This window comes from Drosophila gunungcola, chromosome 3R, assembly GCF_025200985.1.
Source record: "Drosophila gunungcola strain Sukarami chromosome 3R, Dgunungcola_SK_2, whole genome shotgun sequence".
NCBI lineage: Eukaryota > Metazoa > Arthropoda > Insecta > Diptera > Drosophilidae > Drosophila > Drosophila gunungcola.
The window spans coordinates 2,408,874-2,422,568 of record NC_069139.1 but is presented as its reverse complement, the minus strand read 5'-3'; the positions used below and the strand labels follow the sequence as shown (position 1 = coordinate 2,422,568).

The following is a 13,695-nucleotide window of genomic DNA, read 5'->3' as shown; positions in this document are numbered from 1 at the left end:
TGTTCCCAACACATATCTATCCAAAGATACTATATCTCCACAGTGTTGAGCAATGGCACGATTCCGGCACACGAAACGCATATCTGAGACCTGTAGCCAAACGGAGCTAATCCCCAAAGGTGCAAATATTTGCCAAGGCATCATACCTAAAAGCGTCAGAAGATTACGGCAGTGCAAATACACTTAGAAAAACCTATAGGAATGTAAGAAAAAAGAAACAGAAACTGCGAAATGTGCTGTAAGCTCTGACCTATTTTGCGCAGAACTATACTGATAAATTATTTGTAGATTTGTAACGCATTAACAATTTATTATGTTTTGAGATTGGTTGACATATATTTTAATGGAGATACAAAAAATATATATTATTTTTATTTTGCGAACTTTCTGTAGAGTTAATTAAATCTAAAAATAGAGTTTCACAAAGATATTGAAAAAAATGCAAAATTATAAATTAAAAATTAAACGCAATTTCTCAATATGATTTGTGAAAAAATATACCTTTGTAACCAAATAAATTTAAATGAAATAAAAAACGTTGTGTTATAGAAATTTTATAATATTATTAACAAGTGGGTTAATAAAATGTATTTTAAAGTAAGTTATATTATTGTTTTGACAGGTTGCTAGAGTAAGGTGTATTTCTCCGAGTGCAGTACATATCACGTACAGAAAGTACCAATAAATTCGCCTTGACAAATGTACTGCACTAAAGGGTAGTATAAAAGCAGCCGACTTAGCGTATGTGTTCAGTATTTTGTGCAGTACTTTGAGAATTTAATTCAACCAGAAAAGATGGCATCGGCACCCGAGTGGCTGACCCACGAGTATATCGAGCAGGCACTTCGCTCTCACTACAAGGATGATGGCCTGACCATCACCCAGCTGCAGATAAATCCCGCCTTGGGACCCGGAGAAAACTACGGAGGTGTTTTGACCCGGGCACGAGTGCAATTTACACTGTCCAATCAGGAGAAACATCTTCAGAATTTGATTGTGAAGACAGAAATCGATGATGATGAACTGACCCAGGAACTGATGGCTCCTTATGATATCTACAATCGGGAGATGACAATCTACGAGGAAGTGCTGCCCAAGCTGAGGGACTTGCTAAATGAAATTGGAGATTATGAAAGGATTTTCCCCACATCCATATTTGTGGATCGCGAAAGAATGGCCATTATATTTGAGGATCTCTCTGTGACGGGTTATGTAATGGCCGATCGAGTGCGTCGCCTGAATGAGGAGCACACCCATTTAATCCTAAGAAAATTGGCCAAGCTTCATGCAGCTTCCGCAGTTTTAAATGAAAGGGAAAAGGGGTGCCTGGAAACGTACGACCGTGGTTTCTTCAACCGCTACACCAACGCTTATAAGGGGTACTTTGTGGGTGGTCTCTTGGCCGCTGCCCGCTGGATGAGCCAGGTGCCCAAATTGGCCCACTATGGGGAGAAACTATTCGCCTTGGCTCCCCACTACATGGACATTGGCAGGGAGTGCTTTGCACCCACTCCGGGTCATGTGAATGTTTTGGCTCATGGCGATGTTTGGACAAATAACGTGATGTTCAAGTACGATACGGAAACAGGACGACCCGTGGATGTCCTGCTCATTGACTTTCAGTACTCATTTTGGGGCTCGCCTTGCATCGATCTCCATCACCTTTTCAACACTTCGCTCAAGGAACCATTGCGTCGGGATCAGCAAAGTGGTCTCTTTCAGTTCTACCACAGCATTTTCAGTGAAACGCTGCAGAAGCTCAACTACCTTCAGAATCCCATTCCCAGTCTGCATCAGTTTAAGCTGCAGGTGGAGCAGAAGCGATTCTTCGGTGAGTAAGCTTAGTTAGCTTATCAAATAAAGTTCTTACTAACTTATAACTTTACTTAGCTATGCACTCGACTGTGGTGGTACAGCCAGTCATGCTCAGCCAGGATCCCACGGATGCCTGTTTCAATGCCCTGATGAACGACGATGAGCGCGGCATTCGGTTCAAGAACCGATTGTATAACAATCCCACTGTTCAACAAAATCTTCACTCTCTGGTCCCCTTCTTCGATGAAAAAGGCCTGCTGGAAGTGAATCAGACCTGTTGATGAGATGATGGAATGTGATTTAGTGGGTTCCCTAGTTCTATGAATATTAATATAACAACTTGTTTGTAATAAATACTCTTATTATCATTTACACATCACTATTTTCTTTAAACAAGAGGCTTTATTTTAATAAAGCGGAGGCAACAGTGGTTAGAATGGTCTAGATCCTGTTGTATTAAATGCTTTACAACAACAATAATAACACTGTTTTATTCTAGAACCAAACAAATCAATATATGAACTGGCGCACACGTCGTATGACCAATTCTTAATATGCAATATGCTCCAAGATGAGTGTAAGGAATATCACTCATACGTATATTTGGCCTTTTGTTAATTTTGGTATCATTTATATCTTATTACAAAACTAAAAATAACGTTTGGCAAGGTAGGTATCACTTAACAAGTTTTCCAAAAGAAAGAAATATTACATTTCTTGAACTGTTTAAAATTTAAGCGCGCACATGTCGTATAAGCAATAATTAATAGGCCATCTGCAATTTTAACCCTTTGTTTATTTTAGCTTGTTATGAGTTCACTTTAAGTTGTACTAATTGTCCCATCGTCTCACAAGAAGTAAAAAATTTTTCAAAAAGTGGGAAATGTTAAATTCCTAGAATCCGCTAAAAATGTTTAGATAAGCTTTATCAGGTTTTAGTTTATTTTTCATGTTTAATTCTCAACACTTTAGTTATTGGCTGAAAGTATGCAGTCAACATTTTTTTTGGTTTTTATCTCCCTAACCTGCTATCAGGGCACTTGAAATTCTTTTATTTCCTTTAACTATTAACATGGTACCTAAAAACTTTCATAGCTAGGCTTCTTCTGGTTCTTTCTATAGCCACAATCCTTGTGAAATAGCACTTTTCCGATGTGTATATATAGAAATAAAATATGAACGTCGATTACTGCTACCTAGAATCAAACTATGCCACTGTAAATCTGTAAATAACCCCCCACATGTGAAACCCACTCAAATCTGTACACTTTTATGTGGGCTTAACTATGCAAATGGGCAGATGGATTTATGGGCGTTGAAGAAGACTAAATTCATACGGGAACGAGAGAGTAGTAATCTTAAAGCGCCACGTCAGCAACTTTTTTCGCGTACAACTTACATCACCTATGAACGCGTGCACCGATTTGCGAGATTAACCTTATCTAGTCCGCTTTAGATATTCGCGTGTCGCTAGCGTTGAAATCTCCATTTAAATCAGCCCCGTAAGTGTCTGAGTCGGCTTGCTTTACGGCATACCATAATGTGGGATCTGTAGTGATCGCTGACGACGAGATTATGCCGACACTGGCTGCCTATAAATGGGGCCTTTGGCTGGACCCGGCGAACCAGAACTCAAGTTGAGCATCATCATGGTGGAGCAGGGCAAAGAAGACGACTTCCATCCGGCGCCGGTTTGGCTGGATGAACCTTATTTGGAACGCCTGCTCAAGGATCTGAAGAAGGATCCGGATCTCAGGATCACCGATCTGGAAATAAAGCCTGCCACTGCCAAGGGTGACAATTATGCCAGTGTTATGACCCGCGTAAAGGTTTTGTATTTGAAGAGTGGCGCCAAAACCCCCGAGATTGAGTACTATATTGTGAAGACCACATATGAGAACGATGCCTTTGCCTCGGGCATATTCTCGCAGTACCAGGTCAGCATTACGGAAATGCGTATGTACGACAAGATCTTGCCCCAGTTGACTTCTTTGATTGGTAAAACCCGTCAGCCAGAGAAACTCTTTGCTAAGACTTTTCATGTGGACTATGAACACGAGGCCATCATCTTTGAGGACCTGGCTGTGGCCAAATATATCATGGCCGATAGACTTATTGGTTTCGACCTGGAGCACACACGCTTGGGCCTGCGAAAGTTGGCCAAAATGCATGCTGCAGCGGCTGTCTTAAATGAACGTCAACCGGGAGTGTTGACCCAATTCGATCATGGCATTTTCAATCGTCATACCCAGGGTTTTGCGCCCTTTTTTGTTAATTTGGTGGGCGTGGCTGCTGATTTTGCCAACGAGTGTCCCGAACTGGGTGAGCACTATGCTAAGAAATTGAAGGAGCTGCAAAAGCGAGTAATGGGAGAGCTGGGAGAGTTTAACACCTTGGTGCACGGTGATTATTGGGTTAACAACGTGATGCTGCGTTATGGAGAGAAGAAGGAACCACTGGACATGACCCTCATTGATTTCCAGTTCTGCAGCTGGTCCTCGCCTGCAGTTGATCTGCACTATTTCTTTAATACGTCAGTGCAGAGCAAAATTCGCTTCGAACAGCAGGACGAGCTGATTCAGTATTACCACTCAGTGCTGGTGGAAACACTCAAGGATCTTAACTTTGCTGGCTACACTCCCACTTTGAGGCAGCTCATTTTGCAGCTGGAAAAGGGAAGATTCTTTGGTGAGTTAAGAGAGTTTTCCCCAGCTGTTACCTTGTTCACCTTATACGTATTTATTTAAATAGCTGTGACCGTTGCTTTGGTCAACCAGGCTATAATGACCAATGATCAGAACGCCGATGCCGATTTTAATGCATTGATGAAGGATGACGATCGGGGACGTAACTTCCGGAAACTGTTGTACACCAACAAGAGACTGCAGGACAATCTTAAGTACGAGCTGCCACGCTTCGATAGGAGTGGGCTTCTAGATGTCACCGACTGAACAGGCTCCACGTTTTACAAGTGGTTCTCTTTTATCCTAACCCTGTACTATAGAATTAGAACTCAAAATATGAATAGCAAAATATTAAATGTTTTAATATTTAACTACAATTTTTTAAGTACTTTTGTTCAATAAACACAATCATAATTAAGTTTGTACCGGTCTATCAAATTCTAAGCTTGTTTCTAAGAAAGACAGATAAGCCGAGACAACAGAGCGTAAGCTTGATATCTATAGAGCTGCCAATAAACTTGTATTCCGTGTTACTGTCATAAATAAATAAATAAGCACTTAGCTAACTTTGCACTTATAAATAGCAAAATATACCATTTTGGATCAAATGTTGCTAAGCCCTTCTGTTTAAAAAACACAACCAAAAATAGTTGATTTTGGAAGTTTGTGCCGATATATCATATTCAATGCGTCCTTATTAGAGAGAAAAATAAACAGAGACAACAGAGCGTATGCTTGATATCTATAAAGCTACAAATAAACGTGTATTGGTTGTTGTTGTTGTTAAATAAAAGCTCAACAAGTGTTCGAGAGACAACAGAGCGTATACTTGATATTTATAACGCTACCAATAAATTTGTATGCTATTTAACTCTTATAATTTTTATATATTATAAATACTCAATGCTCAACCAAAGGTTTCAGTCCAATTTTGAAACGGGTAAAATACTTTAACGGTTGTGAAATCGTTATAATATTATAATTTTGATTACTTTATGAACAATAAAAATGTATTTCAGCTTAGTTTTATTTTTATACTATATAAAATGTATATAAATGCACACTATTTTGTTTGTCCAGACATTTGCGATGCATCTTTTTACGTATCTTGAATCTTCACCATTTTTCAAGGGCTTGTAACTGTTATCAGCTGAGATTTTTATTATTGTGTGAAATTCTATTATTTCAAGCGCTTTACTTTGTCTAAGCGAATATAAGTAGATCCTTTTGTTATCAGTCTAGAGCACTGTCTTGCGTATGTAAGGGTCAGTTATGGCCCAAATCTTGGCAGCAATTGCAATTGCAATTGCCATTGTCTCAACACAATCTACATTTTACTGATAGCTAATTTTCCAGGAAAATTTATAGTGCAATTAGCTATCAATTAGAAACGGCGTAACTTGTTAAATACGTATACAACTACAAATACTACAACTTTTATTTATTTAAACTTCAAGCACTCGTATCACATGTCATCTAGCAATCCGAACTGATCGAGAAATGGTAGAGTGACGGCCAATTTCTTTTTAACGGCTTCCGACTCATAGACAGAGTTTTTGAACCGCATTCCACTTTCGGAATTGGACAAAACCTGCTCAATAGAAGCATCCTCTTTGCCCTCGTATTGCATTACGGGTTCAAAGACCAGGGAACAGAAAACAGCTGTAAGTATATAATAAAAAAAAAAATCTAATTTTAATAATATTTCAGTAGCAGATTAATCAAAATTTTAAATTGGTTTCCTGTTATATTTTAAGGAAATTGTATGTAACATTCAATTTTAATCAAATTTCATTTACAAAATCCGAAAGATTGTCAAGATAAGACTGATTTCTCAAGGTATACATACCATAGAAACCTCTGGAGCGGAACTGCAGTTGGAAATCAAATAGGCTGGGGATCGCTCCCGAAAACTTCAGCTTCTTGAGGGCCTCCACTAGCTTGTAGTAATAAAACTGGACCAATTCCGACTGATGTCCCAAGCGGAGATCATCCCGCAATGAGGTGGCAAAGAAGTAGTGCAGATCGATGGCCGGCGAGTTCCACACGCTGAACTGAAAGTCGATAAAAATGGCATTGATGGGGTGATCCTTTGCATCGTACTGGAACATGAAGTTGGTGGTCCAAAGATCGCCATGGGCTAAGGTTAAAAAGTCGCCCGGATTGTTCGTAGTCGATCGTTCGCCATAATCCATCAGACGTTCGACAAGCCGATCGATTTTGGCTTTGTATTTTGAACCCAAATTCAAATCCGAGGTGAGGGAACGGGAGAGGGCCTCCAGAAGATTGGTCATAATTGGTCCATAGGCACGAGTATGTTTGTTGAAAAAACCTCGATCGTAGTTCTTGGCAAAGATGCCAGGTTGACGCTCGGATAAAACTGCTCCAGCTGCGTGGAACTTGGCCAGTTTCTCCAGCACCAGATGAGTGTGCTCCAGGTTCAGTTTCTTCCGGCGACAGGCCACTTTGTAGTGATCCAGCGACATGTCCTCGAAGATGATCGAGTCCCGCTGGCGATCCACATTCATGGTGGCCGCAAACAGCTTTCTGGGATCCTTGAGTTCCTGTCTTACCATCTGCGCCAACTGGGGAAGGATCTGATCGTATATATCCATCTCCCTGGTGTAGACGCCATAGTGGATGAGCACATCGCCGGCGGGATCCTTGTCCGCAAATGTGGTCTTGACCAGGAATGTAGTGGCCTGCTTTCCCTTAACTTCCTTCGTGGTGTACTCCACATTGATGCGGGTCATCACACTGCCGTAGTTTCCTCCATTGGCCACGGCTGGCTTTGTGTCCAGTTTGTCCAATTTAAGCGAACTATTTTTGAAGTAAGTACGCAGCTTTTCCTGCACATATTCCGTGGTGAGCCATTCTGGCGCCGGGTGAACTTTGTGGGCAGTATTCTCATCGGGCATGATCCTATCCGCAACTCAGGGAACTTGCTTCTGAGACTTTTCCGGCGTAGGCCCACTGCTTTTATAGTCTCCTCGGGTTTATGTGATAATGATAGTGCAACCAGCGACCAGCTTTGTCATGGTCAAACAACACTCAAACGATTTCCGCACTTTTATTACAGTGCACATTTGCTTAAGTATTCCACTGGCATTTGAAATTGCAGGTAATCCAAATTGCCAACTGATAAACACACCGATTCACTAAAAAAATAATGGACTTAAAAGTGTGTGCGTGTTTATTTATTTGATAATATTAAAACAATGAATTTTCCTTTTAAATTTAGTTTTATTTTGTATTTGAGTGTTTCACTTTCTCCATATACTCCAATCAATAGTTTATTTTAAAGTAAATTCATTTCGGTGTGTGCTTTAAAATTTTTTCAAGTAATTCCCCCTTATTACCTACTGTTAATTTCATTGTCAATATCTATAAAACGATAAGAGTACTATTTACTATTTAATTTATTCGCGTATCTCGAATACCTGCCTATTAACGAGTGTAAGGGGTGGTCAAAATTATTTACACAATTTATAAACATATTTTCACTTGATTTGTGTTTATACTTTGACCACCCCCGTATTTTATTAATACAAGGTTTAAGGGAATATTTATTTTAATTACATTTAATAAGCTACAGTTATATTCTTTTTTTTTTGGAACGTGTAATACATTTATTATATTATGCCAGCAATGTAATAAATTTAATAAAAAGTTTTTAAATATTTCTAATATATTTTACATAACATCGAGTAATCCCAAGTGATCTAGAAACGGTAGGGTGTCGTGCATCTTTTTCCTGATATCTTCCCTCTGATATAGGTCGTTCTGGAAACGCAGTCCCTTTTCCGAGGAAGTCATAATCTGTTCCATGGAGGCCTCCTCCTTGCCATCGTAAGCCATCGAAGGCTCGAAACAAAGAGATGCAAAGGCAGCTGAAAAAAAAAATTTTTAATAAATTAAATCAAGTGCTATAGTGATGTACCAACCATAGAAGGCTCTGCTCCGGAACTGCTGCTGGAAGGCGAACAAACTGGGAACTTGCCCCGAATATTTGACTGCCTTCAAGGCATCCTTCAGGTTGCAGTAGTAAAAGTGGACCAGTTTAGACTGATCCTTCAAACGGATATGTGGCTGTAAAGCGGTGGAAAAGAAATAGTGCAGATCGATGGCCGGAGAGTTCCAGACGCTGAACTGGAAGTCAATGAAGATGGCATTGGTGGGATGACCTTTGTTATCATACTGAAACATAACATTGGTGGTCCAAAGATCTCCATGGGCTAGGGTAAGAAAGTCACCTGGGTTATTTAAAGTCGACCTCTCGCCGTAGTCCATAACATTGTCCACCAGACGATCGATCTTGGCCTGGTACCGTTGGCGCAACTCGGGCTCCAGTTCCAGGGAACGCGACAGGGCCTTCAGTAGATTCTTCATAATGGACTCGTAACCTCTAGTGTGTTGGTTGAAAAACCCTCGATCGAAATTTTTGGCAAAGATACCGGGCTGCCTTTCGGCTAGAGCTGCTCCGGCTGCATGGAATTTGGCCAGTTTGTCCAAAACCAGATGAGCATGCTCCAGGTCGAGTTTTTTGAGGCGATCTGCTACTTTGTACTTCTCCAGCGAAAGATCTTCAAAGATGATGGAGTCCCGTTTCCGATCCACATTCACGGTGCCCGCAAACAGTTTCCTGGTATCACCCAGCTCGTTCCGCACCAGATCCGTTAGTCTGGGCAGGATCAGCTCATACATGTCCATTTCCCGGGTGTACACTCCATAGCCCATTAGCACCTCCGCCGCCGGATCTCGATCGGGAAAAGTGGTCTTGGCCAGGAATCTAGTGGATTCCCTTTTGCTTTTCGTAGTATATTCCACATTAATGCGGGTCATCACGCTGGCATAATTCTCCCCGTTGCCAAGCGCCGGCTTGATGTCCAGTTTGTCCACCCTAAGTGAGTCATTTTTATAATACGAACGCAGCTTTTCCTCCACATAGTCCCGAGTGAGCCAAGTGGGTGATAAACTATTGCTTTCCTGGGACATGATACGTTCCGTAGAGCTGACGATCAGGTACTGCGACATTTTCATTGGGAGCCGAGCGGCTTTTATAGTCTCACGATAAGTATTTATTATTCTTCTCTTATCTTTCAATCTATCTCTTTGCGACTTGCCTTTCTAGAAACAAACTGCTCGCTGGGAAAATGTGATGAAACTCGTTACATCACCGATTTTGTATAAGTTACTAGCGATTTGGGCCGAACAGAACTGCTTTTACTACTACTACTAACATAAAAATTTGCTATCAACAAATTTTTGGTTTTTTTTTTAGGGGGTGCTAAACAGTATTATTATTTCTATTATGTAAATTGATGTTTTATTCCTGGCACACGTTTTGCTACCATCACCATGAAAATCTTAAGACACCTATTTTCTGTTTACTAGTATTCTCACTACTATTATTTGGTGCATTCAAACATTTTATAGGTAAACGAATATTTTGATTGCAATGTCCTATTTTTATTAGGTGGTGCAGATTTAGCTGTTTAGTTGTTCATTTTTCATGGGTTTTTTTCTGTGGGTACTACAAAAAAACGTCGCTTTTGAAACCGTATTAGATGGCTGTTGTTCTTGGCAACGTAGATGTAGTTTATCTATTTTATCAACAACTTGGTGAATACAACTTATATTGTCCATCTTCTTTAATTGATCATTAGAAATGGTATCTAAAATATAGTATTAGACTAGTACTTTTTATGGGACATTATTTTACATTTCGTCCAGCAATCCCAACTGATCGAGGAACGGCAGTATCAGGTGCAATTTCTTTTCAGTTTCTTCTGTTTGGTAGACTGCATCCCTGAGCCGTACTCCCTCCTCGTCGGCAGATATAAACTTCTCTATGGATGGCTCCTCCTTGCCATTGTACACAATGGCGGGCTCAAATACCAGTGACGAGAACACAGCTAAGAAGGTAAATTAAAATAAAGATATATACTTATATAGATAAGTATCAAAGGAACTCACCATAAAATGCTCTGGCCCGAAACTGTTGCTGGAAGACAAACAAAATTGGAACCTTGCCCAAATAGTTGACCTTTTTCAGGGCCTCCACTAGCTTATAATAGTAAAATTGTACCAACTCAGTTTGATTTTGCAGACGGAGATTTTCGTGTATTGAGGTGGAGAAGAAATAATGAAGATCGATGGCCGGAGAGTTCCAAACGCTGAACTGGAAGTCTATGAAGATGGCATTGGTGGGATGACCTTTGTTATCATACTGAAACATAACATTGGTGGTCCAAAGATCTCCATGGGCTAGGGTAAGAAAGTCCCCTGGATTATTTGAAGTCGCTCTTTCGCCGTAGGCCATTACATTATCCACCAGTCGATCGATCTTGGCCTGGTAGCGTTTTTTGAGATCCCCATTCAGCTCTAGGGTATGCGACAAGGCCTTCAGAACATTCGTCATGATGTGTTCGTAGCCGCGACAATGTTTGTTGAAAAATCCTCGATCGTAGTTTTTCTCAAAGATCCCAGGCAGCCGTTCTGCCAGAGCTGCTCCGGCTGCCTGAAACTTGGCTAGCTTCTCCAGCAGCAAATGAGTGTGCACCAAATCCAGTTTCTTTAGCCGGCAAGCCACTTTATACTGCTCCAGGGAGAGATCTTCAAAGATGATCGAGTCTCGCTGGCGATCCGCATTTACGGTGGCAGCAAACATCTTCCTGGTATCCTGGAGCTCCTCCCTCACTATAATCGCCAAATGGGGCAGGATCTGCTCGTACATGTCCATCTCGCGAGTGTAGATTCCATAGTCGAAGAGAATATGGGCCGCTGGATCCTTGTCGGCGAAGGTGGTTTTCAGCAGGAACGTTGCCGGCTGCATATGCTTAGAACCCTCTGTGGTATACTCCACATTAATCCGGGTCATCACACTGGCATAGTTCTGTCCACTTGCCGTTGCGGGCTTGACCTCCCGTTTCTCCAGATTCAGGGTGTCATTCTTGAAGTAGCCTCATAACTTTTGCTCGACGTAATGCTCAGTCAGCCACGCGGGTATCTTGTAACTCCTTTAGATCGTTTCCTCAGACATTATGTTGGTACTCTGCTGGTTTTCGTCCGAGCTGCAATGCTTTTATACGGCTAAGGGAGACCGAAGAAAATAACAGCTGGCAACAAACGTATCTCGAGACGTAAGCTCCTTAATTGCCAGCAATTGTAAAAGATTCTGGGTCTAGCCGAAAGCAAATGCGAGAAAAATGATTACGATAAGGCCTTAGCACTATGAACACCTATATATAATAAAGTTTTAAACAGGAAAGAAAAGAGGATTTTAAACTATTTCACTTTTTTTTTAAATTTGTACTTTAAACACTACATGGGTAATTCGGTACTTGTTTATTTGGTTACCCTTTTTAAATCGCTTTTACATCTAATAATCCCTCCTGGTAAAGGAAATGTAAGATCCATTTCTTCTCCTGTTTTATGCTACACAATATAAGTTTCATTAATTACTCATTTATTTTTTAACGATTTTTAAGTTTTTAATTATAAAATTTACATTTCATCCAGTAATCCCAACTGGTCGAGGAACGGCAGTGCGAGAACCATTTTTTCTCTGATATGATCAGCCGCATATACGGAATCTCTGAACCGGATTCCACTTTCGGAGTCGGACATTCCCTGTGCAATGGACGCCTCTTCAACTCCATTGTACAGCATGCAGGGCTCGAAAATCAGTGAGGAAAAGACAGCTATAAAAAGTTTTTGTTAAATTTAATTTTAAATGTAGAATTTACTCACTTACCATAAAAAGCTCTCGCCTGAAACTGCAGATGGAACTCAAATAAACTCGGAATATGTCGTGAATACTTTAGTTTCTTCAAAGATTCCACCAGTTTGTGGTAGTAAATCTGAACCAACTCTGGCTGGTGTTTCCAGCGAAGGTTGTCGTCTATCGAGGTGGAGAAGAAATAATGCAGATCGATGGCCGGAGAGTTCCACACGCTGAACTGGAAATCAATCAAGATGGCATTGATGGGATGACCTTCGTCATCGTACTGGAACATGACATTGGTGTTCCAAATATCTCCATGGGCCAGGGTTAAGAAGTCCCCTGAATTATGTGACGTCGATCTCTCGCCGTAGTCCATTATATTATCCACCAGACGATCAATCTTCGCCTGGTAGCGCTCCTTGAGATCTTTGTTGAACTCTAGGGATCGCGACAAGGCCATCAGAAGATTGCGCATGGTGGATTCGTAGCCGCGAACATGTTTGTTGAAAAATCCTCGATCGTAGTTTTTGTCAAAGATCCCAGGCTGCCGTTCGGCCAGAACTGCTGCAGCGGCATGGAAATCAGCCAGCTTGTCCAGCACCAGATAAGTGTGCTCCAGATCGAGTTTCTTTAGCCTGCAAGCCACTTTGTACTGCTCCTGCGACAGATCCTCGAAGATGATCGAGTCCCGCTGGCGATCCACATTAACGGTAGCCGCGAACAGCTTCCTGGAATCCGTGAGCTCCTCCCTCACCATCTTGGCCAAATGGGGCAGGACCTGCTCGTAAATGTCCATCTCCCTGGTGTAAACTCCGTAGTCGGCTAGCAACATAGAAGCCGGATCCTTGGCGGCGAAAGTGGTCTTCAGCAGAAATGATGCGGCCTGCACGTCCTTTGAGTCTTTGGTGGTGTACTCCACACTAAGCCGGGACATAACGCTGGCATAGTTGTCGCCTTTGGCTGCAGCCGGGTTAATGTCAAGTTTTTTCAACCGGAGGCTGTCGTTCCTGAAATAATTACGCAGTTTCTTCTCCACATAATCCTTGGTGGGCCATTCTGGATCCTCTTGGCTATTTTTCTCTGACATTTTGTGATCTTAACGTTAGCTCGGTAGTTTTGAAAGTGTAAACTTGCGTCAGAATTGCAGCGCTTTTATCATCTCACTTTAGGTTTGCCTATAACTTTATTTCCTGCAACAAAAATATTAGTGCCTGTTCTTCTTTACTTTATTAATGACTACGGATCTTTTATTTTAAAAGATTGATTGCACCCAACAACCAAGATTCTCAATCAATATTAAATTTGAATATTTTAATAGATATATATCTGTAGCATTTCAAAAAGATCTGCATCACCGAATATTAATGGTAATAAGCTATTTATCAAGGGATTACATGAAGATTAGATAAGAACGCAAATCTTTTACATTTTATGAAGTCATAAAAATCTAGAGACTTAGATGTAGAGATT

At 41.0% G+C, this 13,695-nt stretch overlaps 6 protein-coding genes across 6 annotated transcripts; 2 read left to right on the top strand and 4 right to left on the bottom strand.

Moving 5' to 3' along the window:
• The first annotated feature begins 746 nt into the window (after positions 1-746).
• On the top strand, positions 747-2,187 carry LOC128258966 (uncharacterized). Its single transcript, XM_052991020.1, has 2 exons — positions 747-1,831; positions 1,891-2,187. Exons 1-2 carry the CDS (start codon positions 796-798, stop codon positions 2,094-2,096), a joined length of 1,242 nt encoding a protein of 413 aa, XP_052846980.1. The 5' UTR covers positions 747-795; the 3' UTR covers positions 2,097-2,187.
• A 1,245-nt stretch (positions 2,188-3,432) lies between these two features.
• LOC128258872 (uncharacterized) lies at positions 3,433-5,278 on the top strand. Its single transcript, XM_052990846.1, has 2 exons — positions 3,433-4,503; positions 4,567-5,278. The coding sequence occupies exons 1-2, from the start codon at positions 3,465-3,467 to the stop codon at positions 4,764-4,766; spliced, it is 1,239 nt and encodes a 412-aa protein (XP_052846806.1). The 5' UTR covers positions 3,433-3,464; the 3' UTR covers positions 4,767-5,278.
• A 641-nt stretch (positions 5,279-5,919) lies between these two features.
• LOC128258898 (uncharacterized) lies at positions 5,920-7,463 on the bottom strand. The gene is made up of 2 exons (XM_052990882.1): positions 6,349-7,463; positions 5,920-6,161 (listed from the first exon to the last, which is right to left on the bottom strand). Exons 1-2 carry the CDS (start codon positions 7,415-7,417, stop codon positions 5,965-5,967), a joined length of 1,266 nt encoding a protein of 421 aa, XP_052846842.1. The 5' UTR covers positions 7,418-7,463; the 3' UTR covers positions 5,920-5,964.
• Positions 7,464-8,153: 690 nt separating this feature from the next.
• LOC128258863 (uncharacterized) lies at positions 8,154-9,687 on the bottom strand. Its single transcript, XM_052990834.1, has 2 exons — positions 8,444-9,687; positions 8,154-8,389 (listed from the first exon to the last, which is right to left on the bottom strand). The coding sequence occupies exons 1-2, from the start codon at positions 9,537-9,539 to the stop codon at positions 8,193-8,195; spliced, it is 1,293 nt and encodes a 430-aa protein (XP_052846794.1). The 5' UTR covers positions 9,540-9,687; the 3' UTR covers positions 8,154-8,192.
• A 104-nt stretch (positions 9,688-9,791) lies between these two features.
• LOC128259009 (uncharacterized) lies at positions 9,792-11,653 on the bottom strand. Its single transcript, XM_052991081.1, has 2 exons — positions 10,476-11,653; positions 9,792-10,414 (listed from the first exon to the last, which is right to left on the bottom strand). Exons 1-2 carry the CDS (start codon positions 11,377-11,379, stop codon positions 10,218-10,220), a joined length of 1,101 nt encoding a protein of 366 aa, XP_052847041.1. The 5' UTR covers positions 11,380-11,653; the 3' UTR covers positions 9,792-10,217.
• Positions 11,654-11,946: 293 nt separating this feature from the next.
• Positions 11,947-13,449, bottom strand: LOC128258942 (uncharacterized). The gene is made up of 2 exons (XM_052990987.1): positions 12,256-13,449; positions 11,947-12,202 (listed from the first exon to the last, which is right to left on the bottom strand). The coding sequence occupies exons 1-2, from the start codon at positions 13,310-13,312 to the stop codon at positions 12,006-12,008; spliced, it is 1,254 nt and encodes a 417-aa protein (XP_052846947.1). The 5' UTR covers positions 13,313-13,449; the 3' UTR covers positions 11,947-12,005.
• Between the last annotated feature and the right edge of the window lie 246 nt (positions 13,450-13,695).